The following is a 27,993-nucleotide window of genomic DNA, read 5'->3' on the forward strand; positions in this document are numbered from 1 at the left end:
GATAAGCTCTGATACCATATGTATTGTTTAATGTTGAGTACAGTGCATTCATCAGGTAGGTGAATACTAAGACCATAGTCAGTTGACCTGATCTATCTCCAAATTATAGTAATTACTTAAAATATCATAAAATTTTATCTTAAACACTGAGCGTGATATGCAGAAAAAAATCTACACTCCAGAAAATCTAAAGTGACCCTGTATCTTATCAATAAGGAACTTTGATATTTGCCAGCCCATTTGGTCAGATGGTTCTTTACTAGAGTCCCAAATGGGCTTGGGTGATCTGCAGATATGCTAGATGCCAGTAGAGGTTTAACAGTAGCTCCCTTGCCCTTTGCATACAGGTTACATATGGAGCTAGTTCAATAAGGCTCAATAAGAAATCTGATGTCTTCGTCATTCAACTGATCCTAGCATTTTAAGGTACGGAGATCACACTGACTGCAATTTAACACAGCTATAAGCTTCAAGGGGTATGTGATTTGGTGCAGTAAATGAAGCATGAAAATAAGCGTGTTTGTGCAGAGTTAATAGTAATGTGTAACATCTTACAACTGGAGGCAGACAATGATACACACACAGAATAACCAGCAAAAGCCAAAGCATCTAAAGAATGGAAGGTAACACAAATCAAAGAAAAACAGTGTTGCTTCTTTAAGATAACATTAATGCTGTACCATTAACAGCCTCCCTCTTTTGTTAATTATCAGTGTTACAACAGCAAATTCTTAGCTCTAAGTAAGTCCTAACAAGGTTCTAAATTTTTCAAATTTTATTTTTACCTTGGGGCTTTGTTAGAACATCAGCTTGTTGGCCATTTGTGTTAATGTGCTTTAAAATAATTTTCTTAGTAAAAACTTTCTCTCTCACAAATAAAATTTTCACATCTATAAGCTTTAGTTTATGACAGAATTGTGGGTTCTTGCAATGGCTTATTACTGGCTCTTCATAAAGTACAACAGCTCTTTGACTGCCAGAAAGACTATGATACAAATTACTGAGCCAAAGGCTTCACTAGTTACCATGCTTAAGGCTACAAATTCAGATTCTGTTGATGACAGAGACACTGTGGGTTGCTTATTAGATGCCCATGAAACACTACAACCCAAAACTTTAGAAAGATAGCCACTTGTGGACTTCCTGTCTACTCTGTCACCAGCCCAATCAGAGTCTACATAACCAATAATAGGATCAGTACACTTTTCTTCCCTAGCATATGACAGACTCAGTTTTAGGGTTCCCTTAATGTAATGCAAGACACGTTTCAAAACATTCCATAAAACCAGGCTTGCACATGATTGGTACCTGCTTAGAACACATATAACTACACAAGTATCTGGTTTGGAGCCTAGTACCTGCTTAGAACACATAACTACACAAGTATCTGGTGTGGAGCCTAACACAGCATAAATCAGTGACCCTATTAATTTTCTACACCTTATTCTCAATGTCTTCATCTTCAGGTTTTTCTCTTTTTAATAAACTGTGATCAAAATTTTCCTCCATGGGGTTTAAACACAATTACATTCAAACGTATCAAAAGCTTTCACCACTTTTTCAAGATATGTATTTTGGCAAATAGTAATAGTACATTCCCTTAAATTGTGAACAATATTCAGTCCCAAACAGTTCCTAATCATACCCAAATCTTTCATTTTAAAGTTATCACTGAACAACAGCTTTAAACTGTCAATTTCACTCTGGGAAGTTGAAGCTATCAGCTGATCATCAATGTAGACAAGTATGTATGCTTTATAGTGATTTTCTGTTTTAACATCCAAGTAATACTCAAAACCAGTTCTTACAAATCCTACGCCAATTATTACTGTGTGAAATTTAAACATTCCAATTTTTGGGTGAGTCCTTTAAATCATATAGGGCCTTTTTAAGTTCACAAACTTTAACATTCTTTTTTACTGCAACATCCAGTAGGTAGATTAACAAAAAAGTCTCCAACTATCTCTCTACCGACAAATGCATTACAAACATCCAGCTGATAGATGAGAAAGTTATTCTCATTACAAAAAAACCAGAAAAGGCCTCACTGAAGTTAGTTTCGTACTGGAAGCTTCGATGGAAACCTTTTGCTACAAGATGAGCTTTATAAGAAACAACATTACCTTTTTCATCCCTTTTTTGCCTAAAAACCCACTTTGTGTCAATAACATCACACTCATTTGGCTTATGTACATCATTCCACATGTTGTTTTCTTCCAGGGCTTGCAGCTCTCTTGTTATGGCATCTTTCCAATTTTTAGCTTCACTACAAGACACTGCTTCAGCATAGGCACTGGGGTCTTTACTATTCACTGCTGTCAACAGGCCCAGCTCATAATCCTCCAAGTAATCATGTGTTGAATTTTCCTCCTGGGTATGTCTTCTTGTCATCAAAAACTGCATCTTCTTCTGCATCCTCAAAAGACATGTCTCTGTCTTCACTGATTTCTTGTTCTTCTACGGTCCAATTTGCATTTTGTTCCACCACTCCAGTCCTCATTTCTTCTTTCTGTTTCTCTGAATCTGAAGTTTTATCTATGTTCTCTTCATCACAACAAATAGTATCTGTTTCTTTTACATGAAGATCAGTTTTCTTCTCCCTTCGGGTACTGCTGGTGCCAAGAAAACTACATCTCGACGCACCTCAGTCCTCTTTGTGGAAGGTATAAATATTCTGTACCATTCACATCATTATCATAACCCATAAACATACTATCTTGTTTTTGGGGTCTAGTTTCAGACTCTTTTCTTTTGATACAAGGACAGGCACACAAGTTCCAAATATTTTCAAATATGCTACGGGTAATTCTCTGCCATTAAAAGTTTCAAAAGGAATTTTACCTTCTACAGGACTTGGACCAGTTCAATTTAGTACATAAGCCACTGTGTTGACTGCTTCAGCACAGAAATGTTTGGATATTCCTAAAATCACTGAATGAGCAGCTTCAACCAAGGTGCAAATTTCCCTTTCGGCTCTACCGTTTTGCTATGGTATGCACACAACACTTCTTAGATGGATTATGCCATTCTCACTCAAAAATCTACCTAAGTCAGTATTCATAAACTCCACTCCACTGTCACTCAGTTTTTGCAGTGAAAGACCTAATCAAATCTTTAACTTCATTCTTCTGTTTCATTAAGAATACTTTGTGATAACCAGAATAGTCATCCTTCAAAAGCAAAAAATATCTTGCTCCTCCATGCAAATGCATCTTCATGGGTCTACGGATATCTGCATGAACCAGCATGGCATTAGCTCTTGATGAACTGACAGAGAAGGGCAAGCGATGTTATTTACCTGCCAAACATTCTTCACAGGTGAAAAACTTGTCAATGAAGCTCACTCCTTCATGTGACATAAACTCTTTCCCATGCATAATGCTCTGATCACAAAATTTTGGTTGTCGTTTTGAAACCATTATTCGTTGGTCACTTCCATTTCCAGGAAAGATATTTGAAAACACAGCATATCAGGAACAGTGGAGTGACATGCAAGCTCTTGAATTTTGTAACTTTACCAGCAATAAATACATTTATGGAACCTTACTATGAGGAAACACAAAAATCGGTGTCACTGCAGATGAATGGCAATCAAACAACTACACAATTATTGAATCTCTTTTCAGAATCATACCTGTGAAAGTATAAACACACGTACATATCAAAAGAAAGATTTATTACTGGTGTATACACACTGATGGAAAAAAAATCACAACACCAAAAAATAATTAATGTTCTACATTAATGAAACATCAGAAACACTTTTGTCTAGGTAACATATTTAAGTGATTAAGATTGCCAGATGTTGGTGCCAGGTGTCAGTTTGTGGGATAGAGTTCCTTACCTGTTGCACTTGGTTGTTCAAGACAAGGACAGTCAATGCTATCTGGGGATGATGCTGGAGTCGTCATCTGACAATGTCCCTTATGTGCACGAGTGGAGGCAGATCTGGTAATTGAGCAGGCCAAGGCGACATGTCAACACTCTGCAGAGCATTTTGGGTTACAACAGCAGTACGTGGGTGAGTATTATCCTGTTGGAAAAGCCCCCTCGAATGCTGGTCATGAATGGTGGCACAACAGGTTGAATCACCAGACTGGTGACAAATTTGCAGTCAGGGTGCAGGGATAACCACAAGAGTGCTCCTGCTGTCATACAAATCACATCCCACACCATAATTTCAGGTGTAGGTCCAGTGTACCTAGCGCATAGACAGGTTGGTTGGAGGACCTCCTCCTAACCAACACAGCTATAACTGGCACTGAACTTACAATAGAACACACGATAGACCTCCACCCTGCCCTCCAACAAGCTCTCGCTTGACATCACAAACAATAGTGATTTGAGGTCAGTTTTATGCATGGTACAGGGCGTCTAGCTTGAAGCTATTCTTGAAGTAACCGATTTGTAACAGTTCATTGTGTCACTGTCATGCCAACTGCTGCTCAAACTGTGGCAGCAGATGCAGTACAATATGCTGTAGCCACACACCAAACACAGTGGTCTTCACTCTCGGTAGTGCCACGTGGCTGTCCAGAGCCCAGTCCTCTTGCGGCCATACATTATCACGACCACCACTGCCAGCAATCATGTACAGTGGCTATATTACTGCCAAGTCTTTCTGCAATATCACAAAAGGAACATTCAGTTTCTCATAGCCCTATTACACGACCTTGTTCAAACTCAATAAGGAGTTGATAATGGTGTCTTTGTCACCTTAAAGGCACTGTTGACTAACATCACTCACCATGTCCAGTCACAAAGGTAACTAACACTGATGACTGTTACAGTGTGTATTTAAAAAACAGACATGATATGCATCTTCACAGTGGTGCTAATAGTGTCACTCTTAATTGACTCGCATGAAATTTAAACAGAAACCATCTTTCAGGTGTAGAAACACGTCTGCCAAATTTCATTTATGCCACGCAACTCCTTCTTGGTGCTGCAATTTTTTCCATTAGTTATTTATGCCACATTCAATGCACACAGTCCAAGAAACACAAAGACAAGTACAGCAATATAAACCATTTCAGGGGACCACACCCCGCCTTCTAACCCATGTTAATTTAGGCAAGTATATGACCCATTTCTGAAAAAAACTATTTGATGCAGGACCTTAAAATTTTTACTGTATGTTACATGGTGCTAACAGAGTCAATTGTACAAAAAACTACTTTAATCATTTTATAGTTTTTAAGAAATACTTTTTTTAAATTTATTAACAAAAAATATAAAGTTTTTTCTGCAGAAAATATTTTTTTTTTTGTGAACTTCCTAATGGGGGAATATTAATGAATGTAGTACCAGAGGTGGCTTTTTATGTTATGCAGAGTCTCTGAAAATTTCATTCATTTATCTATGATAGTTTCTGATATAATGGGGCATATGTACTGAAAATTTTAGTCTGCGGGAAAATTGACTTTAAAGAAAAAACTTTTGAAATTTGTTACTTACAGTTAATTAAAAGTGTCTTGCTGCATATGATGGTCCTTCTTTGGCCTCTAGCAGGTCTTCCAGATTCTTTTTCACCTTCCTGGATGTTTGTCTTGCTTTCTTGGCCATATTAGATGCAGACCTGCCTGCATCGGTTATCCTCATATTATCACAATGTTGCAGCCCAGTAATCATATTTTCACCAGGATTAATTCCCAACTTTTCCAGTACCCAACACTTTCCAATATTACCACAATTGAATGTAATAACAGCATCATGAACTCTTAGTTTCATTGTAAGCATGCCTACAAATACAGTTTTAGGAAGGCAGTTCCAAATTATGTAGTTGAAACATTCATTTGGGTTCTGTGTCTCCCTATGGAGACATTTCCTTAGAAGGTCAGGATGAGCCAAGTGTCTGAAAATAGGTTAATTGCTGTAATAACAGCAGAAGGAAGAGAATGCTGATGAGAGTAAGATTCTCCAGTTGCCTAAGCCCTATTGTATTTGCACCACGAATTTTCTTCTGATGGACACAATCCATGACATGGCTTATCATCAGTAGAGGACTTATGGAAGAAAATGGCTCAAACATCTCTCTTCGTTGCCTCCAGATTGTCTTTATTTCTCCTAATTGCCTGCCCATAGTATACCTGCAAGTTTTCTATTTCAGTTTTAGTTAACTGACCCTGTGCAGTCAACAATTTTCCATCATCTATTTTTTTTCCTCTCATATCAGCCTTGTTCCCAAACGTTTTTGAACATGGCCTACACATTCTATTCTGCTAATAATGGCATCTCCATGTGGCTTAGAGTTCACCACTTTGTTGTATGCCTTACTGTCACCATCGCCAAAATATTTGGTGTACCATGTGCTTCCTGTTTCTACAGAGCAATGAAATATTTGTTGTACTCCATGAACTTCCATACCACCACTTGTTCCTCTAAAATTAGCCACACAGCTGTGTTCTTTATGTTCGTTGACTTTACAACATTTGCAATATTTAGACATTATCTCCACATCTAACACTTTACCGGTGTCTACACTCGTGGCAGTCGCTACTCCAGTCAAAGAAGTATGTCCTCTTTTCCGCCAACTTCCATCAAGTGCAACTGCAATATCTGAACATACATCATTTTCTTCCACTGCTTCCCTAGCAGCCAGTTTCATGCTTTCCTCACTGACCTCACATACAGCTTTCTCTAATAGTGCAGTCAGTTTTTCACATTTATTTGGTGGTTGATGTAAGTTCATCACTGAACAAAGTGTTCTCCCTGCAGCCATGCCCTTGCCAATGGATCGTAAGGCATGAACTAATCTAGTATTGATTTCATAAGGGCCACTTGCATCTGGTTTTGAAGAACCCATAAATGAAATCACAGCTGAGCATTTAGTGCAAATTAAATCCAAAGCAATTGCTAGGCCTCTTCTCCCACTGGCACTCTCACAAATTTTCACACTCTGTGCCTCACCACTCTGTCTACATTGCACAAATTTAGAAATTACATCTGATAATATTCTCAAATTTATAATAATGTTACTGCACCCCTTGTCACTTACAGTAAATTCATTGTAACTCTATTGAAATGGTGAAAACTTTTTTGATGATGCACTTGTTGAATAATTACAATTAGAAACATCATTGCCAGGTGACATAACATCTTGTACAGAAAGCTTTCTAAACTTGTTTTCTCTAAATTTTCGTTTCTTGAAAATGGCTTTACATTTCATTATCTTCAATAAACACAACAAAACACATGTAAACAAGCACTGCAAATGTAAGCATAACAACTACTCGCAATCACACACGAACAAAACTGACCGTGTATTTGAAAGCGTGTTGCTTACAAACAGCAGAAACAAAAGAATACCGACTGTTGCATTCCAAAGATAGCCAACACACTCGGGAGTAAAAAAGAAAATCCCTAACGTGCAATGTAGGCGATATAAAGATCTAAAATATATGCAGAAAATTGGGTATGGCACATAAACATACTTGGTAGGAAAATGCTAAAACAATTTTTTTTTCAGCAAAATCCTTTTCAGAGTACTTAAATAAAACCTTAATCTATTGAAATATGATGAAAACTGAAAATCGATTTTTTTCGACCTGAACCACAGTGTGACCCCTCAACTGTATGATGAAAATTATAAAAGTTACAATGTATCTAATCAGACAGGCAATAGCCAATAAAATTAAGGTCACAGCTGCTAAACTCATGAAGCTAAAGAACAATGAAATACCTTAAATTGAAGATCTCAACAAGATTTACTATGTATTGCAGAATCAAATCAAATGGTAGTATGGTTTGAACATGTGATTCGGAATTATACTATAAGCCTCAAACACTCCACTTACACAGCAGAGACAATAATACACATACCAGGCAACCATATGATTTACATACTCCCAGTTTGTACATTCAAAAGCTTCTCTGTACAAATAGAGAGAGAGAGAGTATAAAAGCATTCTTGTCCAGAAGACCTAGGTCAGTCATTCACATGCAGTCATAGGCAACGGAACTATATGACTTTTGTTTCATGATCTGGAATCTAATTCTGGGTCATGGCATGCTGCACTGCTATGGTGGTAGACTATTCCACGTAGCGGGACTTAAGAGACAGAATGTTGATCAGCTGACGCAGTTTAAGCACTATCTCGTATTATTGTTTTGAATGAGGTGGTGTGCTTTATAAAGTTATGTGCTGATTCCACATTCTGGATCTTTGATATTTATTAATTTGGGGCAAGGGTCAACTAGTAAATGTCTGGATATATTCGGTACCAGGTGCAAAGAAGCCCTTCATTCATCAATGTTAATATTTCGCTAAGTACACCACTGACTGAATTTTACTTACTGCATTCCAATGCTTTTATTAAATAGTACTGAACATTTCTATGAAATCACAACTAGACATCATGGTGCAATTGCACACAATTGCTGGACAGTAATTTGCTGAGTCTATGAACCAAATCCCCTTTCCCAATTCCTGACATAAAATAAAAAGCTAAATAACATTTTTATCAGTGGTGTAAACTCACAGCACTAAGCTGGTGGTGTTCTTTTTCTGAGGGAACTTGTCTGCAGACTGATTCCCAACTCTGCATCCATAATAGCACTTTGTGATAAAAGGATCCCAGTAGCTAGAGGAGGAGACAACAGGAGGCCCTTTATAATGAAACAAAACATGATTACTGAGTAATGTCATACACCTGGGGAGATACAAAAGGACCTCTTAAGATGATATATGCACGGAAACGAATCTTGTATAGCCACCTCCAACAGTGCCAAACTGCTTAGAGGGGAGCTCCCTGCTTCTCTGTTATTGCAGAGCAGCATTGCTCATTCCAGCACGAGACAGGCTTTCTTCTACAATGTTCCAAAGTTTTCAGTGTTGATGGCTCGGCAACCTAGTGGAGTAAACTTTCAACAGGTTCTGCACAAGCTTTATGACTGTATTGCTATTCAAATGCAACCAGTTGGTTGTGAACAGTCCCAATTTCCTTACTCAGGATACATTTGGGCAGTCTGCTTTCAGGTTATGCTCTTTCAGGAAGGCTGCCAGATTGGCAAGTGATTTCTAAAGAGTATGTCCTCCATCACTTTCCATCAAACAGTATTTGTGAGGGAATGAGAGTGGAAGGTGGTACCAACTGTGCATGTGAGCATATCTGTATGTATGTGTTCATGCAAGCACTTAAGTGTGTATTAAAAGTAGAAAGAAGATCAGTCAAGGCTCAGAATCTGATGAGTTTGTACAACCTTTAATAAGTGTGCTTATGCACCACAAATGATTCATCTGCAAGAGAATTTTCGCTTATTGTCATTTTGGTGTATTCTTCTCAACCTGGAATTTTCATCACTACTGTAAAGCCAGTATATATGATTTTCATATGATGCATACCTGCAGATAAGGAGGGCGTGCATTTGGTTGCCCAAGAGCTCTCTGTTGTTGTGCAGCGAGGGCACCCTGTGGACCAGTCATGTAATCGGCAGCAGTGCGCTGCCCAGCCATCATAGACTGTGGAGGTTGTTGCTGGGCTTGTTGGGGCTGTTGTGGTTGCTGCTGCTGCTGTGTTACAAAGCCTCCACCCTGGAATCCTGCCATCATTCCTTGTGGCTGCTGGCCCATCAACTGCTGCTGAGTCACCATTTGAGGAGCACCTTGTCCAGCATAGCCACCATATCCTTGATTCATGCCTGTAATCAGAAGTATGACAGTTTACAAGTACGTTCATTAGGGTTGGTAGGGAAGTGTAGGAAAAAAATCAACAAAGCTCTTCTGCTAAATATCATATTGTCACCAGTTCACATAAGTTCTGACACGTGACAAGAAATCTGTCTGGTAAGTGGCTGCCATGACTCAGCTGCAATACCAAGTGGCAATGCACCACTTTTAAACAACTGTACCAACTGTAAATCAGGTGAAGTGATAAATGGGAATCATCTTGTTGAATATTCAGCATATAATACAGCTTTGGATTTTCATGTTGACTCTGAAAAACTATAGAACTGCCTCTTACTCATGTATATTTCAAAGCAAATGAACACAATGAGAGCAGCTGCTTTAGCAGATAGTGGTAGGGAGGGGGTAGGGAAGGACAAATGTGGAGAGGAAGGGGTAATGATATTACCCACTCCCCCTCCTCCTCTTCCTCCCTCCCCCTTTCCCACCCCTCTCCCTTTATCTCCTCCCTACCTACCTCTCTCATCTCCATATTCCTCTCCTTTCTTCCCCTCCCGTCCCCCCTCTCCCACTCTCTACCTCTGATATGCTCTCTAACTCAGATATGCTCCATACACTCAATTCCTTCTGTCTTGTTATGCAACCACCGAATCATCTGTTGAAAGACCTGCCTCAGACTATCCTGCTGCCTCCTTCTTGCGTCGCGTGCCCTTCCCTACACCTTCTCACCTCCATCTGCCCAAGTAACTGCAATTGATAATCGACAGTCAGTCTCACCAAAGCCATGGTTGTGTGCGTTTAGGTGTCTGTGGGGTTGTGTGTCCGTGTGAAAGTGTGTACTTCCACTAGTAAAAGAGCAATAGCTTAAAAGTCAGTATAAATACTGTTCACTGTTGTGAGTTTCTGTGTGCCACCCATCAGTCAGCTATAGTGAGGGGTTGTCTTTCGTTTATTTTATGTAGTAAGTAAATTTATCACTTACTTCTATCAATGGAATGAGTAAAGATAATCACTCATAACATAATTGATGCACTGATTAGTGGACAGATTTAAAAACAATATTTGGTACTTAGCTTTATGGAAATGTCCTCCTTTAGAGCTATAAAACAGGATTTTTCCTAAATCTAAGGGCCAAATCTGGTTTCGGAACCTGTTTACTACTCAACACATCAACTATACACTGAGTCGTTATCCATAATCCTGTTGATTGTATTCCACCTGGGATGTTGCAGTACGGCATCAGTATCATGTACTTCTTTGTAGTGTACACCGGTCAAATAATTCTGATATTTTATTAGAATAAATCTGATTCATGGAAGTGAACATTATGTTAAAATGGTGGTGTGTTCACACAGATGCTAGGATAACATCTCAAGCTTAGCACAGTACTGATGGTGAAAATGAGGTTATGAGATACTGTCACTCAATGTCAGAATATAGTAGCAGCATTAAGGAACTAGCTATAATAGTAGAGTTTATTGATGACCAAAGAAAAATTAATAATGATTGTTTCTGAAAAAGTTATATGGTAAATTTTCACACAGCTGAAATGTGTCGACAAGACAAAAACTTTTACTAGCTTGTGAAAATACACACACATAAACACATCAAAGTGTCAAACAACGTAAAAAGAACAGTATTTTTCTCTTTTAACATAGCTAAATTTTCTCCATTAAAAATGATATATGGAGTAATCAAAAAGTTTCCATTCAAAGGCCGTACATTCCAGAATTGATATTCCAATCAGATAAAATTGCTTTAAGAATTAAGGTAATCATCCAACTAAGGCGCTGTGTCCCACTATGTGAAGAGGTCCATTACTGCCTGCTGTGTATCCCAGTGTGACTGGAATCGTCAACCCTTCAAGGTCTTTGTTAAGGAACTGAATGTGTGATAATCACATAGAGAGAGATCAGGACTACAGGGTGGGTGCTCAAGTGTCTCCCACTTAAGTTGGCATAACTTCTGAGTGACAACATTTGTGATATGGGGATTTGTGTGATCATAAACCAGCAGCACAGAACTTGGTGCACCTTCCACAATGGTGGTTTCCGACAGACATGCAGCCCCATACAAATTTTTTCTTCTCTAATGAATGGCTACTGGTGTTTGTCCTTCGGCAACTAAGATTTTTTTCTTTATTTATTTCATTTCATGTTCCATAGATCCATGTAGCGAGTGAACCGCAAGGATATGGAACGTGTCAGATTCTACATAGTTCAATTATAACTTGTATAAATACAATAGAAAGATATAATGTAAATAAAAATAAACTAAACAATAGCAGAACCAATTATCAGAAAATTGTTTTTCACATGTTAAGGATGAGTAATATATTTATGATATGGAATGTGTCAGATTGTACACAGCTGAAATATATCTTACATAAATAAAAAGATACAATGTAAATCCCCACCCATGAACCATGGACCTTGCGGTTGGTGGGGAGGCTTGCGTGCCTCAACGATACAGATAGCCGTACCGTAGGTGCAACCACAACGGAGGGGTATCTATTGAGAGGCCAGACAAAAGTGTGGTTCCTGAAGAGGGGCAGCAGCCTTTTCAGTAGTTGCAGGGGCAACAGTCTGGATGATTGACTGATCTGGCCTTGTAACATTAGCCAAAACAGCCTTGCTGTTGTGGTACTGTGAACGGCTGAAAGCAAGGGGAAACTACAGCCGTAATTTTTCCCGAGGGCATGCAGCTTTACTGTATGGTTAAATGATAATGGCGTCCTCTTGGGTAAAATATTCCGGAGGTAAAATAGTCCCCCATTTGGATCTCTGGGCGGGGACTATTCAGGAGGACGTCGTTATCAGGAGAAAGAAAACTGGCATTCTACGGATCGGAGCGTGGAATGTCAGATCCCTTAATCGGGCAGGTAGGTTAGAAAATTTAAAAAGGGAAATGGATAGGTTAAAGTTAGATATAGTGAGAATTAGTGAAGTTTGGTGGCAGGAGGAACAAGACTTCTGGTCAGGTGAATACAGGGTTATAAATACAAAATCAAATAGGGGTAACACAGGAGTAGGTTTATTAATGAATACAAAAATAGGAGTGCGGGTAAGCTACTACAAACAGCATAGTGAATGTATTATAGTGGCCAAGATAGACACGAAGCCCATGCCTACTACAGTAGTACAAGTTTATATGCCAACTAGCTCTGCAGATGACGAAGAAATTGAAGAAATGTATGATGAGATAAAAGAAATTATTCAGGTAGTGAAGGGAGACGAAAATTTAATAGTCATGGGTGACTGGAGTTCAAGTGTAGGAAAAGGGAGAGAAGGAAACGTAGTAGGTGTATATGTATTGGGGGGAAGAAATGAAAGAGGAAGCTGCCTGGTAGAATTTTGCAAAGAGCATAACTTAATCATAGCTAACACTTGGTTTAAGAATCGTGAAAGAAGGTTGTATACATGAAAGAACCCTGGAGATACTAAAAGGTATCAGATAGATTATATAATGGTAAGGCAGAGATTTAGGAACCAGGTTTTAAATTGTAAGACATTTCCAGGGGCAGATGTGGACTCTGACCACAATCTATTGGTAATGACATGTAGATTAAAACTGAAGAAACTGCAAAAAGGTGGGAATTTAAGGAGATGGGACCTGGATAAACTGAAAGAACCAGAGGTTGTACAGAGTTTCAGTGAGAGCATAAGGGAACAATTGACAGGAATGGGGGAAAGAAATACAGTAGAAGAAGAATGGGTAGCTTTGAGGGATGAAGTAGTGAAGGCAGCAGAGGATCAAGTAGGTAAAAAGACGTGGGCTAGTAGAAATCCTTGGGTAACAGAAGAAATATTGAATTTAATTGATGAAAGGAGAAGATACAAAAATGCAGTAAATGAAGCAGGCAAAAAGGAATACAAACGTCTCAAAAATGAGATCGACAGGAAGTGCAAAATGGCTAAGCAGGCATGGCTAGAGGACAAATGTAAGGATGTAGAGGCTTATCTCACTAGGGGTAAGATACACTCCTGGAAATTGCAATAAGAACACCGTGAATTCATTGTCCCAGGAAGGGGAAACTTTATTGACACATTCCTGGGGTCAGATACATCACATGATCACACTGACAGAACCACAGGCACATAGACACAGGCAACAGAGCATGCACAATGTCGGCACTAGTACAGTGTATATCCACCTTTTGCAGCAATGCAGGCTGCTATTCTCCCATGGAGACGATCGTAGAGATGCTGGATGTAGTCCTGTGGAACGGCTTGCCATGCCATTTCCACCTGGCGCCTCAGTTGGACCGGCGTTCGTGCTGGATGTGCAGACCGCGTGAGACGACGCTTCATCCAGTCCCAAACATGCTCAATGGGGGACAGATCCAGAGATCTTGCTGGCCAGGGTAGTTGACTTACACCTTCTAGAGCACGTTGGGTGGCACGGGATCCATGCAGACGTGCATTGTCCTGTTGGAACAGCAAGTTCCCTTGCCGGTCTAGGAATGGTAGAACGAGGGGTTCGATGACGGTTTGGATGTACCGTGCACTATTCAGTGTCCCCTCGATGATCACCAGTGGTGTACGGCCAGTGTAGGAGATCGCTCCCCACACCATGATGCCGGGTGTTGGCCCTGTGTGCCTCGGTCGTATGCAGTCCTGATTGTGGCACTCACCTGCATGGCGCCAAACACGCATACGACCATCATTGGCACCAAGGCAGAAGCGACTCTCATCGCTGCAGACGACACATCTCCATTCGTCCCTCCATTCACGCCTGTCGCGACACCACTGGAGGCGGGCTGCACGATGTTGGGGCGTGAGCGGAAGACGGCCTAACGGTGTGCGGGACCGTAGCCCAGCTTCATGGAGACGGTTGCGAATGGTCCTCGCCGATACCCCAGGAGCAACAGTGTCCCTAATTTGCTGGGAAGTGGCGGTGCGGTCCCCTACAGCACTGCGTAGGATCCTACGGTCTTGGCGTGCATCCGTGCGTCGCTGCGGTCCGGTCCCAGGTCGACGGGCACGTGCACCTTCCGCCGACCACTGGCGACAACATCGATGTCCTGTGGAGACCTCACGCCCCACGTGTTGAGCAATTCGGCGGTACGTCCACCCGGCCTCCCGCATGCCCACTATACGCCCTCGCTCAAAGTCCGTCAACTGCACATACGGTTCACGTCCACGCTGTCGCGGCATGCTACCAGTGTTAAAGACTGCGATGGAGCTCCGTATGCCACGGCAAACTGGCTGACACTGACGGCGGCGGTGCACAAATGCTGCGCAGCTAGCGCCATTCGACGGCCAACACCGCGGTTCCTGGTGTGTCCGCTGTGCCGTGCGTGTGATCATTGCTTGTGCAGCCCTCTCGCAGTGTCCGGAGCAAGTATGGTGGGTCTGACACACCGGTGTCAGTGTGTTCTTTTTTCCATTTCCAGGAGTGTAGATACAGCCTACAGGAAAATTAAAGAGACCTTTGGAGAAAAGTGAGCCACTTGTATGAACATAAAGAGCTCAGATGGAAACCCAGTTCTAAGCAAAGAGGGGAAAGCAGAAAGGTGGGAGGAGTATATAGATGGTCTATACAAGGGCGATGTATTGAGGACAATATTATGGAAATGGAAGAGGATGTAGATGAAGATGAAATGGGAGATATGATACTGCGTAAAGAGTTTGACAGAGCACTGAAAGTGCCTGAGTCGAAACAAGGCCCCGGGAGTAGACAACATTCCATTAGAACTACTGACAGCCTTGTGAGAGCCAGTCCTGACAAAAGTCTACCATCTGGTGAGCAAGATGTACGAGACAGGTGAAATACCCTCAGACTTCAAGAAGAATATAATAATTCCAGTTCCAAAGAAAGCAGGTGTTGACAGATGTGAAAATTACCGAACTATTAGTTTAATAAGTCACAGCTGCAAAATACTAACGCGAATTATTTACAGATGAATGGAAAAACTGGTAGAAGCCAACCTCGGGGAAGATCAGTGGATTCCGTAGAAATGTTGGAACACATGAGGCAATACTGACCTTACGACTTATCTTAGAAGGAAGATTAAGGAAAGGCAAACCTATGTTTCTAGCATTTGTAGACTTAGAGAAAGCTTTTGACAATGTTGACTGGAGTACCCTCTTTCAAATTCTAAAGGTGGCAGGGGTAAAATACAGGGAGCAAAAGGCTATTTACAATTTGTACAGAAACCAGATGGCAGTTATAAGAGTCGAGGGGCATGAAAGGGAAGCAGTGGTTGGGAAGGGAGTGAGACAGGGTTGTAGCCTCTCCCCGATGTTATTCAATCTGTATACTGAGCAAGCAGTAAAGAAAACAAAAGAAAAATTTGGAGTAGGTATTAAAATCCATGGAGAAGAAATAAAAACTTTGAGGCTCGCCAATGACATTGTAATTCTGTCAGAGACAGCAAAGGACTTGGAAGAGCAGTTGAACGGAATGGACAGTGTCTTGAAAGGAGGATATAACATGAACATCAACAAAAGCAAATCGAGGATATTGGAATGTAGTCGAATTAAGTCGGGTGATGCTGAGGGAATTAGATTACGAAATGAGACACTTAAAGTAGTAAAGGAGTTAGGTATTTGGGGAGCAAACTAACTGATGATGGGTCAAAGTAGAGAGGACATAAAATGTAGGCTGGCAATGGCAAGGAAAGCGTTTCTGAAGAAGAGAAATTTGTTAACATCGAGTATAGATTTAAGTGTCAGGAAGTCGTTTCTGAAAGTATTTGTATGGAGTGTAGCCATGTATGGAAGTGAAACATGGACAATAAATAGTTTGGACAAGAAGAGAATAGAAGCTTTTGAAATGTGGTGCTACAGAAGAATGTTGAAGATTAGGTGGGTAGATCACGTAACTAATGAGGAGGTATTGAATAGGACTGGGGAGAAGAGAAGTTTGTGGCACAACTTGACTAGAAGAAGGGATCGGTTGGTAGGACATGTCCTGAGGCATCAAGGGATCACAAATTTAGCATTGGAGGGCAGTGTGGAGGGTAAAAATCGTAGAGGGAGACGAAGAGATGAATACACTAAGCAGATTCAGAAGGATATAGGTTGCAGTAGGTACTGGGAGATGAAGGAGCTTGCACGGGATAGATTAGCATGGAGAGTTGCATCAAACCAGTCTCAGGACTGAAGACCACAACAACAACAACAATGTAAATAAGATATCAGCTAAACAACAGCACATTCAATTAACAGAACATTTTTGTTTCACATGTTAAGGATGTGTAATATATACAGAAGTTAAGATAAACTAAATATTCCAAAGGAAATACAGGAATACCAATGAATAACTGTCATGTACCTATGATAGTACTCAAAATAAAATTAATTATACTAAGTTTACAACACTTACAAATTTATTGATTATATACATTTTCTTTCACATATTCATCAACTGTATAAAAAGATTTCTCTATCATTTACTCCTTAAGAGTTTGTTTGAATGCTGGCAATCTTTTGTGAAGGCATTTGATGTGTGGTGGGAGAGCATTAAACAGCTTAATGCTGGAGTAATAAGCTCCTTTTTGAACCGTAGTGAGGCTTTTCAGTTCAATGTGCAGACTATTATTGGTTCTTGTGTTATAGTCATGAAATTGGCTGTTATCTTTGTCAATAGAAGGGTTTTTACAAACGAAAGTCAACAAGGAAAAGATATATTATGAGGAGGTGGTAAGGATCAAAAATTTTCTTTGCGAGGGGTTAGTTCTCCCAGAATATAATAGCACATGACATTAATGAATGAAAATAGCTGAAGTACGAAGCCTTAATGTTGTCTACTTCAGCCACTGAAGCAATAATCCATAGTGCAAATATTGCTGAGTTAAGTGTTTTATAAAGATGAAGGATGTGTGCTGACCAGTTACATTTGCTGTCTATATACGCACCCAGGAATTTTGTAACCTCAGCTTTTTGTATTTCTTGACCTCTACACTTAATGTTAATTTCTTCCAGATTTCTTTGTGGAGTATGGAATCTCATATAAAGGATTTTATCTGTGTTGAGTGAGAGACCATTTGAAGAAAACCAGTTTACAATATCATTGAAAACTTTATTCGTAGTTTGTTCAAGATTGTTGTCTGTAAAATCAGCATTTATAATTGTAGTGTCATCTGCAAAAAGAGTAAATTTACTCTTTGTATCAGAACAAAGTGGGAGATCATTAATGAAGATGAGAAATAGCAGTGGACCCAAAACAGAGCCTTGTGGCACACCACAACTTACTGAGCCCCACTCAGATGAGGCAGGTTCTCTGGATGAGCCATTCAGCATTACAGTCTGCTTTTGGTCCTTTAGGTATGATTGGAGCCACAAACCAACCGTACCACCCAAACCATAATATTCTGCCTTTTTCAAAAGGATTAGATGGTTTACATAATCAAAGGCTTTTGAGAGGTCACAAAAAATACCTCCTGGAGACATTTTTTGTTCATGGCTTCCAGAATTTGATTGGTGAAACAGGATACTACTGGTTCTGTAGAAAGACCAGCATGAAATCCAAATTGACTCTCATTTAGGATATTGTGAAAACTAGGAAGATTGACAACGAACCTGCACATGAGTTTTTCAAGAATTTTTGAAAAAATGGTTAAGAGGGAGATTGGGTGATAGTTTGTAACATTGTTTTTCTCACCTTTTCTAAAGAGTGGTATCACTACAGCTAGTTTTAGCCATTCAGGGACTATTCCTTCTTGCAGAGATGTATTGAAATGTTGCATAAGACTGGACTTATATATTTATAGCAATATTTCACTATTTTACAGGAAATATTGTCCATACCTCAGACTTTTTATTTTTTAATGAAGTAATAATTCTTTCAATCTCTTTTACTGTAACATGAGGTAAGGATAATTGTGGGGGTCTATTACTGATAGCTTTCTGTAGAAGAGTCAATGACTCGTCCCCAGAGCCTTTACAGCCTGTCTTCTCTGCTGCTGACAAAGATTGCCTGTTGAAGATTTCTGTAACTATTTTAGGTTTCTTTACAATATTGGTACCTGTTCCCCGTTTTTCTGTCAGTTTCCCGCTTTGTTACATTCCAAATTGTTTTTATTTTGTTGTCAGACTTATCAATTTCAGACTTAATGCACATATTTTTTTACTTATTTATTACCTTCTTTAGGATGCTACAGTAAAGTTTGTAGTGGTGACATTGCTTTGGATCATTACAAGTTCTGAGGGAAGTATTATAGCATCCTCATTGCTCTGCAGGATGTTTTTATTCCTGCAGTGATCCATGACTTATTGACAGTGCTTACATGACTGTTTCTAATTATTTTTTGGGGGGAAATGTGGCTTCAAAGATAGCCATAAATTCATTCAGAAATCTATTATGCTTTTTGTTCACATCTGTTTCATTGAAAACTGGACTCCAGTCTCTCTCTTGCAGGCTGGTGTTGAAAATTTGGAGGGTTTCACCATTTATTATCCTTAAAGATTTCCAATAATTTTCAGAACTGTTGCACAGATTGATGTCAGTGAGAGTAAGCAATTGATCTGCATGATCAGAAAAGCCAAGAATTGGATGTACACTGATATTGTTGACTCTTGACTTATCTATAAATACACTACTGGCCATTAAAATTGCTACACCATGAAGATGACGTGCTACAGACACGAAATTTAACCAACAGGAAGACGATGCTGTGATAATCAAATGATTAGCTTTTCAGAGCATTCACACAAGGTTGGCGCCAGTAGTGACACCTACAACGTGCTGACATGAGGAAAGTTTCCAACCGATTTATCATACACAAACAGCAGCTAAACTGCGTTGCCTGGTGAAACGTTGTTGTGATGCCTCGTGTAAGGAGGAGAAATGCGTACCATCATGTTTCCGACTTTGTTAAAGGTCAGATTGTAGCCTATTGCGATTGTGGTTTACCATAGCACGACATTGCTGCTCGCGTTAGTCAAGATCCAATGACTGTTAGCAGAATATGGAATCGTTGGGTTAAGGAGGGTAATACGGAATGCCGTGCTGGATCCCAATGGCCTCATATCACTAGCAGTCGAGATGACAGGCATCTTATCCGCATGTCTGTAACGGATCGTGCAGCCACATCTCGATCCCTGAGTCAACAGATGGGGACGTTTGCAAGACAACAACCATCCGCACGAACAGTTTGACAACGTTTGCAGCAGCATGGACTATCAGCTCAGAAACCATGGCTACGCTGCATCACAGACAGGAGCGTCTGCGATGGTGTACTCAACGACAAACCTGGGTGCACGAATGGCAAAATGTCATTTTTTCGGATGAATCCAGGTTCTGTTCACAGCATCATGATGGTTGCATCCGTGTTTGGTGACATCGCGGTGAACGCACATTGGTAGCGTGTATTCATCATCGCCATAGTGGCATATCACCCGGCGTGATGGTATGGGGTGCCATTGGTTACACGTCTCGGTCACCTCTTGTTCATATTGACAGCACTTTGAACAGTGGACGTTATACATTTCAGATGTATTATGACCCGTGCCCCTACCCTTCATTCGATCCCTGCGCAACCCAACATTTCAGCAGGATAATGGACAACTGCATGTTGCAGGTCCTGTACGGATCTTCTCGACACAGAAAATGTTCGACTGCTGCCCTGGCCAGCACATTCTCCAGATCTCTCACCAATTGAAAACGTCTGGTCAATGGTGGCCGAGCAACTGGCAGAGGGTACTTTGTGTATCACTGTCACTCCTCCCCTTTCTCATTTTTGTGCAGGAAGAATGATCGTTGGTAGGACTCCATGTGAGCTAGAGTCTCTCTAATTTTACATTCATGGTCCCTTTGCGAGACCTACATAGAATGAAGCAATATATTGGTTGACTCTTATAGACATGTATGCAATCAAAATTTTAACAGCAAACCACACGGTGATGCAAGACATCTCTCTGATAGCGTCTGCCAATGGAGTTGGCTGAGCATCTACACAATGCTTTCTTTTTATGTCCAACACATGACCCACACTCTCAACTGAACTGACTAATTGTTTATTCACACAATTCTTATTATTTCAACAAACAATTTAAATGTACCTGGAGAGTCTTCTGGATTAAACACCAAATAAATAAACACTTTTTCTGTAATTCATAGATGGCATAAAAGGCCATCCTTGCTACTGCCAAGAATGAAGTCACTTAGTGGGAAGAAAAGTTAAATTCTGAAATGCTATTAGTCCACTCATCTTTAATACTAAGTTCTTTTATGCGTATGGGTGATGTAAAAAATTTCCTCACTAAAATCCCCAGAATGCTGTCCTGGACCAGACCCACCTAGCTGGTAGGGTACAGTCCCTAGTAGCACATTGTCTTGGTCAAAAAAGTGGCAGTGAACAGTGGACTGGACGATGATAGCTACAGTGGCAGCAGCTCTGGTCATGATAATCAGTTCCAGGCAGGTGATGTCACTGCCTTCTGCTGCTTCAGCGAGAGCTTAAATCCTTGCTTCGGGGAGGATTACTTCATTTTGACTGGCTGCAGAGCTGGGCTGTGGAAGCAGAACATAGTTCTAATCTGTGCACACAGATTCTAGCTGCACGCGACGATTGTGGAGTCAGCGTGACTACCGGAATCGCCCTCTACTGGTCTCCCTGCTGACTTCTTTGTCCACAGCACTTTCGCACTTACTAAACTAACCTTTGATAAAATGCACTGCTCTTCTTTGAATCTTCACTACTTCCTGTATTAGTCCTATCCGGTAACGGTCCTACACTTTCAAGCAATACTCAAGTTTTGGTCAAACCATGGTCTTGTATGCTACCTTCTTTCTTCCAATGAATCTATGTTTCCTTTTTAACAGAAAATCAATTTGTCTCACTTTCTTATGTTCGTTACTACACATTTGAAGTCACTGAATTACCTTGTTGGATACCACTGTACAGTGGCCCCTGCTGCTGTGGGAACATTCCCTGTTGTGGAGGTGGCTGCAAACCCGGTCCCCCATGCTGGGCTCTCAGTTGCTGCCTTTGAAAGAAAGACCCACCAATTAAATTTTGGTTATATTAAACAAATATTTAAGTCACAAATTGCATTTTTTTTCTATTAACTCCAAATGGTATACAATGAGAAATGGAATGTGAGAATAAAGCAAAAGGGAAAATGGAATAAGATATATCAGTAGGTGCCTATTAACAGAAGAATGACTACTTATCTGCTCAAAGGATTTTGAACACTAGTTTAAGAATTCATCTACCTTTTTAAAAAAGAAAGTATTCCACAGATGCTAATTACTGACTGCATTTATCTGGCATGCTGGTTCCTAACAAGACAGTATAAAGCTTATTTCAGTTTCTATAGTAATGTGTCACATCACCAACAACTTTAATCTTGGCACACTTCAATGCACTTTTAACCAAAACGAACACAGACTCATTTATTTTATGATTCCTTGTCCTAAGAACCAAAGACATTGTAGACATATAGTAAGATGAACCACGATCTCTGTTATACACTTCACATATCTGAAATGTACGATAAGTAATAACTTCTTGGCTGTTAAAAGTCTCTAACCCTGATACTCTCTCCACTTTACCACCATAAACTAGAGCCACAGTAACCCAACCATTACCATGGGCACTAGCATCAGTATTAGTAAGTGTAAAATTCAGTACGCATCCACAGAACACTGAAGGACAATGAAGAATAACTTGCGCACCTACTCCACTCTTTGTAGTAATAGATATATTATCAATAGCTTTATACACACGTGCGATGCTAAGTAATACTAGTAACGTTGCGCTAGAACGCCCAATGGGCAATGCAAAGTACCTAGAATGCCGCACATAGTACACTAGCATATCGATGATATATATTATAGCAACCGGCAGCAAATGAATGTTTATACATATATAGTTTTGATTATACTGCAGCTCCCCCTATTGTCATGGTTCCCCTCTGAGATGTCAGTGGCTGTTGGTGAATCTGTATCTGGGTGACTTGGGATGGGTCATTTACCATGACCCAATAGGTTTCTTTTTTGCTGTCGTGTAATATTTCTTGGAACACAACCAATTAATGATAGTAACAGTTACTCAAAACATATTAAACCCCTCTTTTAAGACTCCTAAAAACTCCAGAAGATTGAATGAACAATGGTGTCATGGAAATTATACCAAATGTCTCTCTACCTTATTTTTTATATGCTTAGCATTTTAGAGTTTAAATTTGACTATCGTTTAGATATTTTGTAAAAAGGTAACAATTAGTGGAAGTCAAATGAAACCAAGACAGATGGAAAAATAGTAAGTAAACTGTTCATTATTTCAAAAGTAATCACCATAAATGTTAATACGTTTATCTCACAATGAGACAAGATGCTCAATGCCTTCTTAAAAAAATATTTGCAGAACCATGACTGTATCCAGGCATGCACCTTTTCATCCAAAGCAAATCGACAGCCACACATGTCTTCCTTCAGGGCTCCAGAAATATGGAAATCACATGTGGAGACACTGCGACTATGTGAAGGATATGCGAGGGCTTCCCAGCAAAACTTTTGCAGTGTACTGGAAACAACCTTGGCAACATGGGTGGACCCACTAGGTTGTTGCTGCCTGATGTGAGTATATTCGTTATTGGTCTGCTGGTATACAAAGGGCAATGAAAATACTTGTTGTATGACACTGTTATAAGTGTAGTTATCTATTCTGTGTGTCTTTAAATAATGGAAAAGTCTACCGGTACTGTAAACTAAAGTCACATCATATTCTCTAGATGTTTATAAGATTTTTTGATGTATAGTGTTTCTAAAAAAAAAAAAAAGAAAAGGAACTATGACACAATACAGGGTATCCTCAAGGACGAATAGTCGATATTCAGGGATATGACAGGATCATACATTTTGAAACAGAAGATTTCATATGGACATATTCTCTATTCTGAATGGTTTCCAAGATAGAGTACATTTAATATATATTTGTTTCTGGTCTAGTGGCTTGCACATATGTGTCTTACATGAACTGCTGGATTGGTCTTGGTAGTACAATTAACTGCCCACCAATATCGCCAGACCTTACACCAGTTTTGTTTATGGGGTTGGATGAAATCTGCGGTGTACAAACAAAAGGTAAATAACACAAGATGAAATGCTGATCACATCAAGGACACTGCCGCCCTCATTAGGGAATGTGCAGCGGTACTCAGATAAGCAACAGAAGTTCTTCCAAGAGTGCATAAATGCAGTGAAGCTGATATTGAGATATCTAAACATTCCTTGTGAACTGTACAACAGCTGTAATGTGATAATGTATATGATAATGCTCAGAGGTGAACGTGTTAAAGATATGTGCTTTCCAATTGATACATTGTAAAATGCATATTATAATGTTTACTATATGTTGTACATGTGTAAATCTGACACTGTACTGAATACTACAGAAAATAAATAACAATGTACATTAAATGAGTTCAATCTCAAAAACCATTTGGAACAGGGCATATGTCCATATGAAGCTTTTTACTTCTAATGATTGTTCTTGTCAGATCCCTGAATACTGACTATTCCGCATATGACACCTTGTATATGACTGTTCCTTAACATATGGCAGCAATTCACTTTATACCATCTTAAATGCATATAATATTAAACACAAAACACTTCTTAATGTTAAGCAAAATTATATTTAATTAGTCACAAACCAGCTATCAGTTTCTTACCCCATCTTCAGGTGACAACTGTAGATCACTTAAGAAGCCAAAAGACAGTTCACACTAAAATAAATATAATCTGGCAAAACGTTAGGAAGTGATTCCTATTTAACCCTTGAATGGGCATGCCTATCTACAAAATGGGTCAACCACAAATATCATTGTATTGTACCATTCTATTGTTGTTTTACAACTGCAAGCTCATATCTATTCCATCACTACTGCTTCAGCTTACATAGTGCTAAGTTATCCTGTCATACATAGAAGAGAGCAGCAGTAATATAAAATAAACAGTGAGCTAAGTGAGGAAAAATTTGTGATCCTTGCAAGAAAATGACCCAGATTCAGAACTAGTGACACAGTCCCACAATGAGGCAGTAAACTACAAGATAATTAGCAATTGAAAAAGTGGTTGGCTGGAATCTGATGCAGCTGCACTGTTTAATCCTTCGAGTCGGTCATCACTGTGGGGTAATACTTGTATGGGGCAACAGAGTGATATAATGAAAGTTTATTTTACTATTGTTTAATTCAACTATGTTTAGCTCATATAAGATGTGTTTATTTTATTATTGTTTAATTAAACTAAGATTCAGCTGTGATTTTGCTCATATATGTTTACCTTGGTAACATAAAGACAGCTATTCTTTACATGTGTACAAACTACACCACACACTCATTCGTGTTATAAAAATGGCACGCCTGCTCAGGTGTTAATATCATTATCCTGTTCTGCCAAGCACCAACAGAAAATTCAATTAATGTTAAATGCATAGCTTTAACATTTGATTTTAATCTCCATCCACATCAGATGTCTCACTGCTTATTTATTAATAATTACTCTTGTTCATAAGCACTATCCCTTGGTGACATGGAAAACGTCAAGTGATTTGTTGCTACTGTGGAATATGAACTTTAATGACTATTGTATTCCACATTTTTATTCTATTTCCTCCTGTATCTGGGCTCTCTTCTAAGCAAAAATGAAATATTTTCCAATACTTATTCTGAACTATTAGGTAAAAGTGCAGGTTTTCAGCCCTGGAGCATTTAAACACCTAATCCAAACCATGCGGGCTTATAAAGAGCTAACGAAGTCTATTACAGACAGTGCAAGTGTTACTGAATGTAGCAGGAATGTTTTGCCGCACCACCTGAGTTTACAGCTCTTCTTCCACCAGTGTGAAGAGTGAGACAACACCAACAACTGTAATTACATTTTCAGGCTTGTCAAATTTCTGACCCAGAAAGACAGGAAACCCTGAACTGTACCAGCTAATACAAAAATTAGAGACATAAACAAATCTGTTGGAATGTGAGTGTCTATATTGTTTTATATGCTGGAAGAACATCTGTTATCAAAGACACATATCACTGCAGTCAGGTCAGAATTTTGGTAGATGAGAAAGGGTCCCAATAAAATGTGTGCTGGCCTCCCTGGGTTTAAGTAGGAATTGAAAATATAAATATTTATGTGGACACAATTATGCAGACTCTCTAATCAGGGACATTATAGTGAGTGTTACCCCTAATGAAGAAGTGGTGAACTACATACTGATGAAATCAGATCTGCCTCTGGTAGAAGCAATGTGAGCAGCTCACGCCTCTGAAACTACCCACGTAGCCCAGAGTTTGTTTATAATGGAAAAAGATGTCGTAACTGTCAGCTCTTTGGCACCGGCCACACAGGACATTATGCCACTTCTGGCTGGGGGCCCACCTGTTCTGCAGCTTGGACAACCTTATGAAGAGCCATGCCAGTGGTGGCGATCCATGCTGGCAGCAGAACCATTACCTAGCTGTAAACATTGCTTTATATGCCACACATGCTGTGTGTGCTGCCAACGGTGCACAAAATGTCACAGATACTGCAAAAAAGGGCATATGCAAGAGATATTTTTTAGCAATTCTAACGCAGATACATCCCAACTGATGGCAGTGCATTAAGTGAGTAATAATTTATGGAGGAGCAGTCTTCTCACAACAAAAGCCAGCACAGCAAATGTAGTTGAATGCATTCATTCATAGCAAATACCCTGTAAAATTAGTTCTGGACTCTGGTACGTTCATGTCCTAGGTAAACTAATCTTAAACTGACTTATTTTTAGGGCAGCCACCCTTGCAAACAGTCTAGACAAATCTGTGGACCTAGGGATATCATAAGGTGGCTTTGGTAGGAAAATTTCCAGTTTTCTTACTTAGAACAAAGTCACACTTCCAGTAAATTTCCTTGAGGTACCTGACCCCACAGTGGACAATATTTTCGAGATAGACTCTTTTCATTCTTTGGAATTTATGATTCGTGAAACAGTGAAAGGACTCAAATGCAACTTGAGCAACAGCCAGTGATAGACTTGGATTTCAACTCTCAGCCAGTGGACTCAAACAGGTGGAAGATTAAGTCATAGCCACCACTTGGGTGAAGATGTTGCCCAAAACCGCACCTAAAGCACACTGCAGTCTTCTATAGTTGGAGTCACGAATGATGGAGGTCCAGTTTAGGCTTGTTCTGCATCTACATCATGCATTTTCCAACAGCCAATGAACATTCAGTAGTTTTCTGAGCACTCTGTTATGAATCTTTAGTCAATGCCAGCATTAAACCTGAGCACAGCAAATTATCTAGTGAATTTTTATTTCATTTGTTGCAAACTGTCATTGTTGGTGGTGGTATGCAACAAGTTCTACATAAGCGAGCAAAAGAGATAGATTGTAGGATATGTACTTTCTTCAGCTGCAAAGCACTTGTGTGTGCATACCACAACAGCCACTTGGAACTGACAACAATGCAATCTCTGACCATGCCTCAATCTGTGCAACCTGCCACTGTTTGTGAATTGGACTATAGCAACTTGCATAGTGCTTCATGCCTGCCCACCACCATACCATCTTGGCCAATGCAGCTGGTCACCAATGCTTCACCATTACAGTTGGGCACCTCAGCATGGGCTTACAAGCTCATATGCTCCTCAACTAGTATCTGCAGGACAATCATCACTCGCCAAGGGTCCATGATGTGTCCCGTCACCTCCACCCATGGGCTTCTGTGGCATCAGCTACATCTACATCTACATCTATACCCACAAGTCACCATGCAGTGTGTGGTAGAGGGTAGTCTGTGTACCACTGTCACTTCCCTCCTACTCTGTTCCAGTTGCAAATACTTCGTGGTAAGAATGATTGCTGTTAAATCTCCATGAATATCTCTAATTTTATTTTCATAATCTTTTCACAAGACATATGTAGGAAAAAGCAGTATATTTGTTGACTTTTCTAGGAAAGTATGCTCTTGGAACTTTAACAGTAAACTAAACAGTGATGCAGAACACATTCTCTTGTAGTGTCTGCCACTAGAGTCGGCTAATCATCTCTGTGGCACTTTTGTGTTTACTAAATGAACCTGTAACAAAACATGTTGCTCTTCTTTGGATCTTCTCTATTTTCTCTATCAGTACTATCTGGCAGGGATCCTGTACTGATGCGCAATATTCCAAGTACTAGTCAAATGAGTGTTTTTGAACCTACTTTTTATGTTGACAGACTACCTTTACTGAAGGTTTGTCCAATGACTCTCAGTCTGGCATCTGTCTTACTTGTGATTAATTTTATGTTGTCCAGACTCCTGTAAATTTTATGAAAGTAACTGCTTCCACTGACTGTTCTGTAATTGCGTAACCATACGATAAAGGGTCTTTCTTCACTATATTCACAATACATTACATTTGTTTATGCAGAGGGTCTACTGCCACTCCC

General features: G+C 39.8%; 1 protein-coding gene across 1 annotated transcript in view; it reads right to left on the reverse strand.

Moving 5' to 3' along the window:
- The window catches only part of LOC126161685 (mediator of RNA polymerase II transcription subunit 12), a 415,184-nt gene that overhangs the window by 17,369 nt on the left and 369,822 nt on the right, over positions 1-27,993 (reverse strand). Inside the window, exons 37-38 of the mRNA XM_049917698.1 lie at positions 21,455-21,558; positions 9,344-9,639 (exon numbers count right to left, since the gene is read on the reverse strand). Coding sequence (XP_049773655.1) covers positions 9,344-9,639; positions 21,455-21,558 — 400 coding nt within the window. The remainder of the gene's footprint in view (positions 1-9,343; positions 9,640-21,454; positions 21,559-27,993) is intronic.

The sequence above is a fragment of the Schistocerca cancellata genome, chromosome 2 (genome assembly GCF_023864275.1).
Source record: "Schistocerca cancellata isolate TAMUIC-IGC-003103 chromosome 2, iqSchCanc2.1, whole genome shotgun sequence".
Classification (NCBI taxonomy): domain Eukaryota; kingdom Metazoa; phylum Arthropoda; class Insecta; order Orthoptera; family Acrididae; genus Schistocerca; species Schistocerca cancellata.